Below are 13,959 nucleotides of genomic sequence, written 5' to 3' on the forward strand. Positions count from 1 at the left end.
ATTCCTAAAAGCCAAATACTGACAACAAACCACGTGTCCTTTAAACAGTTGAATGGTTAAATCAAATATGGTACATATATGCCATGGAATACTATGCAGGAATAAAAAGGAATAAGCTGTTGATATATGTAACAACTTTGATGGATCTGAAGGAAATCATGCTGTAGGGGTAGGAGTATGCATACAAACGGATAGCAAGAGACACACTTCTGGTGATGAAAAAGTTGTGCATTATGATTATGATAGTGGTTATGCACATCTATACAATGTGACAAAAAGTACACAGAACTACACATACATATAAATAAGTGCCTGAAAAATTGATGAAATCTGAACATGGTCTGTAGATTGAACCTATATCAATTTCCTGATTTTGATATTGTGCTACAGTTATGCAAAATGTTACCACTGTGGGAAAGTGATGGAGGGTATGGGGGACCAACCTGTAGTTTAACAGAAAATTCCAATAAATCTATAGTTATTTCAAAACAAAATAAAAAAAAATTCCAAAAAACAAAAAACCTTCTGAAAAAGAAATATCCAGGCCCTGATGGTCTCACTGGTGAATTTGAACAAAGTTATTTAAGAGAAAAAAATACCAATCTTACAGAAGTATTTCTGAAAATAAAGAACAGTACTCTTTCAAATCAGTATGTGAGGGTAGCAAAACCTGATAAATGTGTACAAAAAAGGGATATTATCAGTCAATATTCCTTATGAATACAGACCAAAAAATCTTAACAAAAGGTTAATAAAATAAACAGAGCACCATATTTATAAACTAACAGACCACAGCTAAGTTAGGCTTACCTAGAAACAAAGGCTGATATAATACTGAAAGATTCAATGAAATGAATCACAAGAACTGTGGGGAGAGGATAATCAAATCTGAATCTGCTCAAGCGTTTGAAACGGAAAACTATCAATTAAAAGAAAACTGCAGTCCCCACCTCTCACCTCACCCCAAGAGTAAAAAGGGGCATTTAAAAAGATATCTCTAAGTCTCTTAGTAGTCAAATGAAATCAGGGAGAGTCTTATCAGCAACTGGAAAACATATGCAAAAGCTTGCCTGTGAGTCAACATTTTTACACTTTGTTGTTTTAAAGTTTATTGATTTTGAGAGACAGAGAGTGCGAGTGGGGGGAGGGGCACAGGCTCAGCGTGGAGCCTGACACAGGGCTCCATCCCATAACACTGGGATCATGACTTGAGCTGAAATCAAGAGTCAGACGTCTAACCAACTGAGCCACCCAGTTGCCCCTATCATTACTATTCTGTCTTCAACTTCCTACTAGTTGTAGACTCTATTTAATAATTAATGTTTTCATATTAAGGTTGACAAAATAAGAAATTGAATTTTGTTTAAAGATTTAGAATACCATTAACTGTGAGAATGATTTGGAACCTGTTGTCTTTTCACTTGCCTTTCAAATCACACATTAACTTATGACCTTAAGATATGTATCAAGTAGGGATTATGTTATTATAGAAGCTAGAAATCAAATTAAACCTTAATTTAAAAAATAATTTCTCCATAAAGAACACACAAGGTATTTTCAACTATTCTCAGAGAAACACTAAGGCTACAAAATCCTGTGATCACTGTCATTAACAGAGATACTACTGTGAACTCCTTGTGACTCATAAGCGCCGTTTTTTTTTTCATCACCATATCTCAAACCTTTCATGTGTCAATTTTGAAACTTCAAGTAGTAGAAGAACAATGGTTAGAGTATGTAAGTTCCAATACTGCTGCTAGAAATGACTTAAGGTGTACTAAAAAGAGGAAATACCAGTAGCCTCCTGCACACCAGGATGAAGAACAAAATAACAGAAGAAAATAATTTAACATAAAATATTATTTATTTCTAATTATACTTGATATTCATTGTGGTGTCCACAAATTGGAGTCTTACAGGAATAACCTTTAGAGACAACCTCCAGGAAGTTATGTTTGCATTCCTTCTCACCTTACCCCACCCCAAAGATGCGCCAAAGAAGCATCTTCGTGCTCTTCTAACAATCCGTGCGAGGAAGAAAGCCTATGCCTTTTAAGATTGAATAGCGTAGTACAGAAAAGGAAATATTAGCAATTGCTAATTGCTTGACTGGAAGCAGATAATATTGGGAATCTTTGCCTCTTTCTGTGAAAATTTGGGGTTCAGTTTCTTCAGGTGTAGAACAAACATTAATACGTATCTTGGCATATTATCATAAAGATTAAATAAAAGAACGTAACATATCATATAAGGTGCTTCATATAAGTAGGGAAGAAACAGTTCACAAATAGGGAGTTCAAAAGAAAGGAGAAACATTCAGAGATGGTAGCTCTATTTTCATTATTTTCTAACCAGCAGCAAGCACATGCTAATCAAAATCATTAAGAATATTAGATAACTTATATCCCAAATGCCAAAGAAAACATGTGACTTACATAAAACACTTAAGAAATAAATCGTAAGATTAACAATGAAAACTAGTGATTATATTACAAATACACTTTTAATATTATAGATTGAGAATTTGTGAGTTTGCTTATTTGGGAAGTAATACCTAGAGATGAAGACCTAAAGCATAAAGTACACACCCCTCTGATGAATTTAAATCTTCTTTTTAAGAATTAAACACCTCACCTAATCAGAACAGAGTCCCTGGTATAGCCACCATCATATTCGGTAGTTTCTTCTAGTGCTTGGAAGTCTAGATTCTGCAAATTCAAGAAAATGTGTCTTAATATATATACATCATTACAAACAATAAATCGATATATTTTTTGCAGACACTTTTTGCTTTCTTACCCGGCTTCCACATATAAGCAATTCAATTTCCTCTGGTCTGAATAAATATTTTAAGGGAGATTCATTGGTCACCATATGAAAACCTCTCCGAAAAGCCTTAAACTGTTTTTCTACTGATTTATTGAGAATGTAGTCAGAATAGAGATTGACAAATTCCTGCAGAAAACATTAACCACAAGAACTTCTTATAATATGCTATATAAATAAAACATAACAAACTATTCGGCTGCATAGCTTTTAGTTTTGTTTTCATTTTCCCCAAGAAAGAACAAACACTCAAAAATATTTTTAAAGATTCAAACTTTATACATATAAAGGAAAATACAGGCATACCTCAGAGATATCGTGGTTAGTTTTGGCCCACTGCAATAAAGTGGATATTGCAATAAAGCAAGACAAATGAATTTTTTGGTTTCCCAGTGCATATAAAAGTAATGTTTACACTATATTGTAGTCTATTAAGATTGTAATAACACTATGTCCAAAACAATGTATATTCCTTAATTTTAAAAATACTTTACTGCTAAAAAATGCTAACCATCATTTGAGCTTTCAGCAAGTCTTAATCACTGATCACAGATCACAGTACAATAATGATGAAAAAGTTTGAAATAAAATGAGAATTAACCAAATGTGACACAGAGTGAGCAAACGCTGTTTGAAAACTGGTGCTGACAGACTTCCTCGACACAAGGTTTCCACAGTTGATTTGTAAAAAACCCAACATATGCAAAATGCAATAAAGTGAAGCTCAATAAAATGAGGTATGCCTGTACCTTTAACAATTTCACAACTTTTTGCAATAGTAAATACTGAACTATAAAAAGCCCACGTAAACTAATTATACACGTAAGTTTCAAATTTGATACTGCATTAAACCAGACTTAAAATAAAAGCTGGGCCTTAATGCAATTTTGACATTCCCTCAACCAAGTGTACAAACACAGACACATTTAAACCATGTATACATCCATTTATAAAACCTAACAACTGCAATGTACCGGATTTGAACAAACCAGGAAGCCTCACGTTGTCTGTGCTAGAATATTTAGGAAGCTGCCTACTGTATCCAGTTCAGCAAAAATGTGGGTGTTTTACTAGATACATAAGCTGTTATACCAAATTATAAAAGGCAAGTGAATCCTAACTTAGACATTATAATATTTTATCAAGTTACATTATTATAAAATGTTTTATGGCCATAATGTGTCACTCACTATCTACTATTCCTGCCCCCTTTCTTGAAAAGGGGTTTAGTGCCTAACTATGTGCTCTCATACCAGCTTATATCCAAGATTTAGAAAACTGGGGCTATTTCATTTAAAAGAATTTGAGTATTTGATTTCTTGAGTTTTTGTATGGACTATTTTAGATACTTCTTTATCACAAGTATATATGCTTTAAAACTCTGTTAATAAAGAGACAAAGACAATGATGATATAAAAACATGTATTACCTTCCTGTTTTCATTTGTAATTGGAATTTTATCACCATTTTCCTTTAGATCATACATCATTGGATTACCAAAAAGGTCTGTCTGAGATATCTGGAAAGTGATCATCATGTCATCTTCTACATTCCCTTCATATTCCAGTAAATCTTTTAAACTCTGATATAGGACCTAACAACCAGAAATGACAAATTAGGCTACCACAGAGCTATAAAATATAAGTTAGCATCATTTTTCTTGGGGAAAAAAAAATGACAACAAAGACTGAAGAATAGGAAGTATCCTTCTTGTCCCTCAAATAGTTTACTATAAAGAAAGACTGTCAGTCACTGGTATGTCCCATCCAGTGCTGAGAAAACCACAGCATCAATTTAGCAATGGATTTCATACTGTGCTCTATGAGTGAACCTCAGGTGTCTCATAGTGAGGGACGGATTCGAGACAGAAACAACATACTAACTGTAGCCACCAAGCCCCTTATCCAGAGCAGTTCTGATTTCACGTGGCAATCTCATGTGTTTTAAAAAACAAACAATGTTTAAAAACCCTTTTCTACAGAATCAATTTTACAAAACCTGCTTGCTGAAAGTAATATATAATAAATTTCCTGAGTTTTTAGGTATTCATGGTACTGCAACAGGTTAAAACAACTTTAACTTATTAGGTATAAATATTAACAAGTGAAACTGATTCCAAATGAAAACTGTAGTTTTTTAAATAAATTATAGTTTTGCTTTTAAATAAAGCTAAATGATCAAATAAAAAATGCCAGACTTACAGGGTGAGAGTCTCCCAGATCACGAAAAGTTCCTTTTTTCCCCATTAGCTTCCTGTAGACAACCATGGGAAAATGTACATCCAGTATACAGTTATTGTAAATAGCCAGACCCAGCACTATACCAATCAGAGTGAACTGACCCTCAGTTTCAAAAGAGGATGGATTAAACCAAAACAATTTTGTAGATTCATCATATGTGAACATACCTATAAAAAAGGATTTTAAAAAAATACATTACTTTTCTATTTTATTAAATAGACTAATGAACAATACAAACATAAAATAATTACACATGCAAACTTATACATAGTAGGCATACAAAAATTGTTTTTTCTATTACATCAGCACTTGAGAGACCACAGTTCAAATATATGTGATTGTTATAAATTATGGCAAATGGTAGTATGTCATTTTAAGAAGCCAAGGAAAAAGGAAACAAGTAGCAGGCAATTTTGGCTGCATTTTTCAAAACGGAAAAATGTTCATTAAATTCAATTCTCTAATCTTCTACTAATACAAATAAGAAATTAATTTACTACATCCACTGGTTGATTGAAAATGAATGCAAAACCAAAAGGAAAAAAGCTACCGTATTTTTAAAATGTTTCACGTATAAAAACATGTTTAATCTACATGTGCTGTTTTCAAAAACCAATTTTAAATTTCATTAAAGAAAAGTTTTCGTTTTTTCAAAACTGCACAATGATCCTATGAAGTTTTTCTAACTCCTAACGAAGTCAGATGAAGTACATAAACTTGAATAAATTTGATAAAGGTAGATTACGTCCAAAATCCAAGGCTATTTAATATACATACACGTTAATCGTGAGCCAGTGAGTAAAACAAAAGTAGTTTGTATTTGTAGCCTTCTTTCAATTTCATATGTTTTTCACTATTCAAAACCCAAGCTTGGAGATTTTTTTTGTAACATTCATCTTAAAAAGGAGGAATGTTTCAGGGCGCCTGAGTGGCTCAGTTGGTTAAGTGTCCGACTTCGGCTCAGGTCATGATCTCATGGTCCGTGGGTTCTAGCTCCGCTTCGGGGTCTGTGCTGGTGGCTGGGAGCCTGGAGCCTGCTTTGGACTCTGTGTCTCCCTCTCTCTCTGCTCCTCCCCCACTCACACTCTCTTTCTCTCTCTCTCAAAAATAAACATTAAAAAAAAAATTAAAAAGTAGGAATGTTTCGTTTACCTATCTAAAACCATTACTAAGACAGAATTATCTTCTTCCCTTTAAACAAACAGAATATCTAAGGAAAGGTTATATGATACTTTAATGAATTTACGATTTTTCTTACTTTACTAAAATGTTTTTCAGTTGCTACTGTGCAACTGAATGAAAATATTTTAAGAATTAGGTCTGAAAAGGGCAATTTCCAATAGAACAAACTTTAGAAATCAATTTGGCACATAAATATGTCAATTCATATGATTTTTGAAAGCTTTAAAAATGTTTATTTTCACATTTAGTTTAAGTTAAATACAAAGGAACCGTAAAATGTCCCCTGGATCATAAGAGTACAAAGTAAGCTAGGACGTTTTTCTAATGGAAGTTACAATTCACAAAATAACAGTCTGAAAATTATCCAATTCTTATCTGAATTTCAGTTTAGATCTAAATTTTTTTACAAGTCTAAGTTACAAGATTCATTGAAGTAAAAAAACTTCACTTAGTTATAAATATGGTATGAACAAAGTCAACAACAGTTGAAAACAATAAATTTGATGAAATCTCACAAATGTATGTCCTTGGTCTCAAGAGCAATAAACTAAATTAATCAGAATATAAATTACACAGGTCATTACTCTCCTCTCTGTGTATGAAATTAAAGATAATAATTTTAAGGTTCAAAGTGATCTATTTTGGGCACATTTTTGCCAGGTCCCTGGAAGAAATGCACCATAAAAGGTAGTTCTTATAAAACATTCTATTTTGGTATATTTAACCAAATATTCCATATTTGGTATTTTTAACCATTTCAATTACTTTACTTTACTATCAAGTAGAACTGTTTATGTTTTTTTTCTGAAAGTATTTCTGCATATAACGTAAGTATATTTTATTTACAGCTAATGTTTTACATGTTGAGATACAAAGGAATCCAGAGCAAAGGTTTACCAAACCTATGAAGCTCATAAATTAATTTTCTATCACAAAAAAGGCATGGTTTTATGTGTCTTGGTTTACTTTGAACAAATTATATGCAAATTACACAGCTTTCTGATTATTAATAAACATTAGCTAAAATATATAGTCTTACTTTAACTACATTTATGTCATGAACTCAAAACGTCTATGTCCATTTGCACGTTTGTGTGTATATATGACCAGCTAAGAACAATAACAGAAAAGTCAATTCAATGTACATACTGACAATCAACAGGCTGTAAGAGCTCAATTCTCAAAGCTTAAAGGAAATGATCTGCATTATTCTATGTCATATTCTTCACAATCCTAAAAGTACCTTTAGCGGAATCCTTTTCCTATGATGGTCATGCATTGTTTTTAAAAGTAAGCAAACCTGGTAACCAAGTAAGTGGTTACATCGCATAAACTGAATCAGTTCAGAATTATCTATCCAAGAAGCTGTTGTCTTTTACCACTTCCACTGTGCCTACTTGTCTACCAGTAAAATTCAAATCCTTCAACTTTCAGACTGAGATATGTAGATCAGTTTTTCCCAAACTGTTCAATGAAAAAACACTTCTGACAGACAAATGTTATTAAAGGTGGGGTGGAAAAAGGCTTCTGAAGTTCAAAAAGTTTGGGAAAGAGAATATTAAGCCTCCTGAAATCCTGTAGTAAATAAACCTAATTAATCTGATACCAGTCAGGGTTTCCAAACTTTGAGCATGATACACTTGTGAGACATTCTCAACATTCTTCAGACAATTGTTGTATGAAACTCTCATTTCAGAAATGCCGTGAGGGGCGCCTGGGTGGCGCAGTCGGTTAAGCGTCTGACTTCAGCCAGGTCACGATCTCACGGTCTGGGAGTTCGAGCCCTGCGTCGGGCTCTGGGCTGATGGCTCAGAGCCTGGAGCCTGCTTCCGATTCTGTGTCTCCCTCTCTCTCTGCCCCTCCCCCGTTCATGCTCTCTCTCTCTGTCCCAAAAATAAATAAAAGTTGAAAAAAAAAAAATTTAAAAAAAAAAAAAAAAAAAAAGAAATGCCGTGAGTCTGAAGAATGTTTTCGAATAAAAAGAGCAAAGAAATCCTTCAATTGTTCTAATGTACCATTCTAAAGGGTTTTCAATTTGACTTACCTAAAAGACAATTTCCTACAGTAAAATATTTGGCTAAGTAATCTAAATAAGAACTTGAATAAATGAGTGATGCACATCACTCCCCCAAACCCAAATTCAGTCATTTTCTGTGATTCTAGGAAATCTATACTGAAACCTACTGTTTACTCTTTGTAACTGAGAATATTTATAAACCTAGGTAAACAAACCCTTAAATCAAAAAGATATGACATCATGATCACATCACTAAAATATTTACCAATATCTGGATTGAAGATTTCCTCCACAACCAGCTGAAAAAATTCTTTGGAAACACCTCCCTCATCAACTCCTTGTTCTCCTTCAAATTCCACATACAACTGTTTCTTCAAGTCTGCAGGATTTTCCATAGCGATCATCTCTAGCTAGTGAGTGAAAAGATAAAGTGAAAAGAAGGTGACTGCCAGTTTAAGGATGAAAGCAAAATAAAAATAAGTAGAAAAAATAAAAACAAGGATTCAGGCTATGGAGCAAATAAAAGATACTGACTTTTGGTTTGTTTTAAATGGAAACAGGAAGCAAACCAGTAAAAAGCCAGTAAAGGCAAAGATTCAGTCTCACAGATAATGGAAAAATAGGACAGAAAAGAAATCGGCATAGAATAATAAAAGAGTTACTTTCTAACTATTGATTTGTCATGAAATTAACATATAGTAGAAAATTAAAATTAGATTTTCTGTTACTTCTGTATAACAAACCTGGGCTCTAAAGGTTAGGACATGGAAAGAAGTCAACACAGCCAAATACATAAGTGACTACTCAAACTAAATCATTTCAGCAAAAACAACAGAGTACAGAAGTTTGACTTCAAGTTTGTTTGCTAGTAAGTCTTTATGTTTAATAGAATAGAAACTAAGGAATTAAGTTTTGTTATCTATTAAGCCATGAATAAAATACTTTCAATTAAGAGAAGAAACATATTGGGTAAATAGGGAGCAGCTTATGGTCTCTTATAGCACTTAATACAAACTGCCACGTCTTGATGGAACCTAAGACATTCTATATATACTTTTTTTTGAAAGCAGATGAGATTTATGCTTGCTTACATCCTTACTCTTAATTTCTTACTAACAGTTACATTTTTCAACTATAAATCTTTACTAGATACTTTTTGGAATCTATAGAATAATACACAGTAAGTGATCTCAGTCATTAAGAGATTAATCAGAAAATACACACTAAATACTAATGTGAACTATTTATACTTCCAGTTTTTAATGTATTTGAAATTTACTAATAGCATGCCTGACTGATCACCCGCTTTACTTGCTAAATAGACTTAAAATGCCTTCTGGCGGTTAAAAAATTTGAAATTTGCCAAAACAGAGTATTTACGAGTGTTCAAGTTATTCCAACCATTGCAATTATAATTTTAAAAATGGTTTTGAGCAATGCAAACATCATCAAAACAACTGTACTATAGTCCTCAAGCAATTACTTTAGGTTAACAGTACTGGTTTGGACATTCTAGTATGTCTATAGAAAAATAAAATCTCAAATTCATCAATCCGGACAGTTGTCCTAGATCAATGTTTTTCAAACTGTCAACTGCCACTCATTAGTGGGCAGCCCAATTCATTTAGTGGTTTAAAACCAACAACGGGAGGAAAGAGAATGTGTTCCACACAGTAATGGCATCAACCATTTTGTGAAACTTTTGTTTCAACTATAAGTATAGACAGATACACATACATGTATGTACCTATGCTATGTAAAGTATCACTTTCCTACTTGGGAATACAGTCAAAAAAGTTTTAAGAATAAAGGCTGAAATAATCTAGATATCTTCAACTTTTGGAGTCTGTGAATTTAGAATCTTTAGCTTTAAGAAATGTCCTGTGTAACAATGGTCTTTAATATTTACCAAAAAAAAAAATTATGCCAAGTTTTTAAAGATAATTTATTTTTGTGACAGAGTGTTGTGAATTGAGACAGAATAAATACTCTGTAGTTGTTCCAACTATCACTTAACTTTTAAACTTTAAATTTTAGCAAGCGACTCAGGTAAGCCTGTTTCCTCATCTGCAGAGAAAAAAAAGGGATAGTACTCTTCATACTACAAAGATGTGAAGGCTTAATAAAAATATACAGAAGAGTTCTAGAGCAGACAATATTACTAAGATAACACATCATGTTGCAACCTTTTAAAACAACTTTGATCTTTGAACATAAGATTCGTAATTTGATTTTACAGCCTAGTCCCAAGTTTGAAAGAACCTTGGGGAAAAATAGTTCCAGTTGGAAACCTGCTTCAAGCCACAGAAAATAAAGAATGCTGAGAACTAAATTAGAATTATCAGCTCCAATGTGGTTTACCCATCACGCCAACATCCTATATTGCCATGGAACGCATTCCTAGTTTCCTTCTTCCAGTTCCCACCTGCCTAGGTGTCAAAGGAATATAAGTCAATGTTTATATATATGCCCTTATAACACAAAGACAAATCTGCTTATATCAAAAGTATAATGCATTCTGAGGTGAAAAAACTGATTATCTGCTATTTAAATTATACTTCCTATAGTCCTCTTTATTAACATTCACAAATGAGAGCTGACTCCATTATCAATGTGATTGATATCTTTTAAAGGATTCGGTGTCGATTCTACAGGATTCAGAGGCCATGTGTTGTAGTCTTAGTTCCACCTAAGACACCTCATAGGACACTGAAACAAATTTATCTTCATTCCTTTTTTTTTTTTAAAGATGTTCCTAATACCTTTTTTTTTTTTTTTTCTAGAGAGAAAGAGAGAACATGTGAGCAGGGGAGAGGGGCACATGGAGGGAAAGAGAATCTTAAGAAGGTTCCACACTCAGTGCAGAGCCCAACACGGGGCTCGATCCCACAACCCTGGGAACATGACCTGAGCTGAAATCAAGAGTCAGATGCTCAACCAACTGAGCCACCCAGGAGCCCCTAACTTCATTCTTATAAAATATTAAATGTCTGTCTGTCTCCATCAATCTCCACAGTGCTCTCCACCCTGAGTGCCAAAATAATTCAATATAATATTTTATAATTATAATTGTAAACATATAGCTTTCTTTCTTTGCTTTAGTTTCATCTATAAAATGAAAATGATATAATAAAAAATTAATATATGTGAAGCACTAGATGAATTCCCTGTACAACAACGCTTTTGTTATTGTTACTTTTATTTGTACTAAAAATTCTTTCAGGCATGCCTGAAAACCTAACAACCCAGATATTACAGAACAAAAATATTTCAGTAACAACACAAGAATAATATATAGCACTTATGTGCCAGGGCACTATTCTCAGCACTTTACATATATCAATTCACTGCATTTTCACAACAATCTTATGAGGCCAGTAATATTATCAATCCCATTTTACAGATGAAGTCTCCAAAGTCATGAGAGGTTCAATAACTTGCTTTTAGTGTTAGTAAATAGAACAGATTCTAATCCAGAAGGAAGCTCTTAACTATTATGCCTTCCTGCCTCTCTTCAATAACTAGCAATAATCTTTTTTGAAATTGTAAGTGACTTTTATTTTCTTCATGTTTTCTGTATTTTCAATTAGTTTTTACAATAAACATGTATTTCAGAATCAGGATGTAGTCACATGTAAATATGTAAAAAGAATGATTTGAAAAATAGATGGCAACTGAACTCTGCAGGCAAAAATTTCCATTACCTATGTTCTATACTTAATATATATAAGTATTTATATATACTATATACTTAATATATACCTAGGTATATATTAAGTGGTTCTGTAAAATACTTTATCATTTATGTATACATGGGCAGTCTATCTTTAAAAACAATGTTTACTTTTAATTATAGCATAAAATTTGCCAGTTACCATTTGACAAAGGCCATTAAGGGGCTACATTTTTATTTTTCTAAAACACAACCACTTCTGACCCACTGTTCAATCAGAGAATGATTTCAGAACTGAATTGTAAAGGTATACAACTTTCTGTAATAAATACAAAGCATTTAAAACAGAATTATGAAAATCAAAAGCTGTCTTGAATACAGGATACTTGGAAATTGAAAGACTAGGTCAGTGAACATTCTGAAAAGGAGTATTTGTATGCATCCTTGAATTGAAATCATTTAGTATACAGACTTGTAGTTTTATATACAGGTTTTCTTAAAGTAGGGTATATTTTGTATTAATTTAATATGAAGACTGGCAAAATGCAGATTACTGGGTTAAAATAAACAACAGACTGGATGTAATAACATCTACCTCTTCCTTATATGACTTCCTCTTCTTACTAAGACTCTTGATTTCATCAATTGTTGGATAAAACGATTTTCAATTTCTGAACTTTTAATTGGCCATGATGATGAAATCCTAGAGAGATCATTTTTTAAAAAAATTGATCTGGTATCAAAGCATTCCCAGAATACCTAGGTAGGATGACATCTTAATATAAAAATATCATACTTGCCAGATGCAAAAGCGTTAAAAGGAAAACCCTATCCTTTAAAATCTTACAGTATTCTGGGCTACTATTATTCATGACAAAGTTATCTTTACCCATAGTTGAAAAAATTCCTTAATGGTATGGATATTTAAGTAGTATTCACATAAAATGGACCTAATTCTTAAGAATGCCTACGTTCTCTAAGAATGGCTGGCTTAAAACAACTTCAGTCAACTTATTAGACTCTATGGTTAAACAGTTTGTTTACACCTTTAAGCTACTGAGTGGAGCAAGATCTTTAGATTATTTAAGTATATTTAATTTTTTCATTTATCTACGAACAGATAAAGTGTTGTTTTTTTTTTTTTTAACTATTTTACACATAAAGTTTAGATGTTTTGGTAACAGCCAAATCATTTAATCATATCTGCTTGTGAGACCAGGAACCCTGAGTTCTAACAGTTCCAATCCTGCCATTAATTTATACAGGCCAGAATCTGAGATTCATTTTTCTCACATGTAAGAGTAAGGAGTTTCACAAATTTCATTTTTTTAGATTATTATATGATGCGGAGAATCTATGTAGATCTGCTTCATTCTCCTAATCTCCCTTGAGTACATAAATCAGACATGAAGTTAATTTCCTTTAGAATAAATCTTAAGAAACAATAATCATCATTGCATTAAGCACAATAAAGTGAATGTACAAGATAAAATTAATCACACTCAGAACAGCACAAGATAATCTGATTCTTAAAGCACTGTAGATCAATTGTTAAATAAAAGAATCAGGTTTTATTTAAATAACTAAGGGTGTGTGTCAAGGAAAATACTGGGGGCTGGGTCAGACAGTACTGTTAGAGCCCAGAAAAAATGAATGATTTTTTTTACAGGGGACTGAGCAGAACTAATTGGTAGTAGGGGGTTTTTCATTTGTGCTTATCATCTTTATCTGTTCCAGTTCACAGTTTTGGACTTTCCTATCCAGTTCTACTCAGCCATTCCTTTCAGTCTTTAGATCCCCACTCAAAATTCTAGGATTCCCAGAACCAAGAACCTAATCTGAACCAAGTCTCAGACCACTGTCAATCCTATTTCTACACCTGCTATTTTCACCACCTTTTCAAAGACTGCCAGTTTTCCCAGTATGTACTTGTATATAAAAATGGCCTCAATAAATATGTATATATAAACCGTACTAGTTGCTATCTTCCCAAATACTGGTTTGCAGACTGGCTTTATGGG

General features: G+C 32.8%; 1 protein-coding gene across 5 annotated transcripts in view; it reads right to left on the minus strand.

Moving 5' to 3' along the window:
• The window catches only part of UBE3A (ubiquitin protein ligase E3A), a 95,802-nt gene that overhangs the window by 15,672 nt on the left and 66,171 nt on the right, over positions 1 to 13,959 (minus strand). For all 5 annotated transcript variants that reach the window (XM_043554889.1, XM_043554892.1, XM_043554888.1 and 2 more), the window contains 5 exons: positions 8,531 to 8,675; positions 5,028 to 5,233; positions 4,256 to 4,420; positions 2,800 to 2,955; positions 2,635 to 2,708 (listed from right to left, as the gene is read on the minus strand). In XM_043554889.1, the coding sequence (XP_043410824.1) occupies positions 2,635 to 2,708; positions 2,800 to 2,955; positions 4,256 to 4,420; positions 5,028 to 5,233; positions 8,531 to 8,675 (746 nt within the window). The remainder of the gene's footprint in view (positions 1 to 2,634; positions 2,709 to 2,799; positions 2,956 to 4,255; positions 4,421 to 5,027; positions 5,234 to 8,530; positions 8,676 to 13,959) is intronic.

Source organism: Prionailurus bengalensis, chromosome B3, assembly GCF_016509475.1.
Source record: "Prionailurus bengalensis isolate Pbe53 chromosome B3, Fcat_Pben_1.1_paternal_pri, whole genome shotgun sequence".
Lineage (NCBI taxonomy): Eukaryota > Metazoa > Chordata > Mammalia > Carnivora > Felidae > Prionailurus > Prionailurus bengalensis.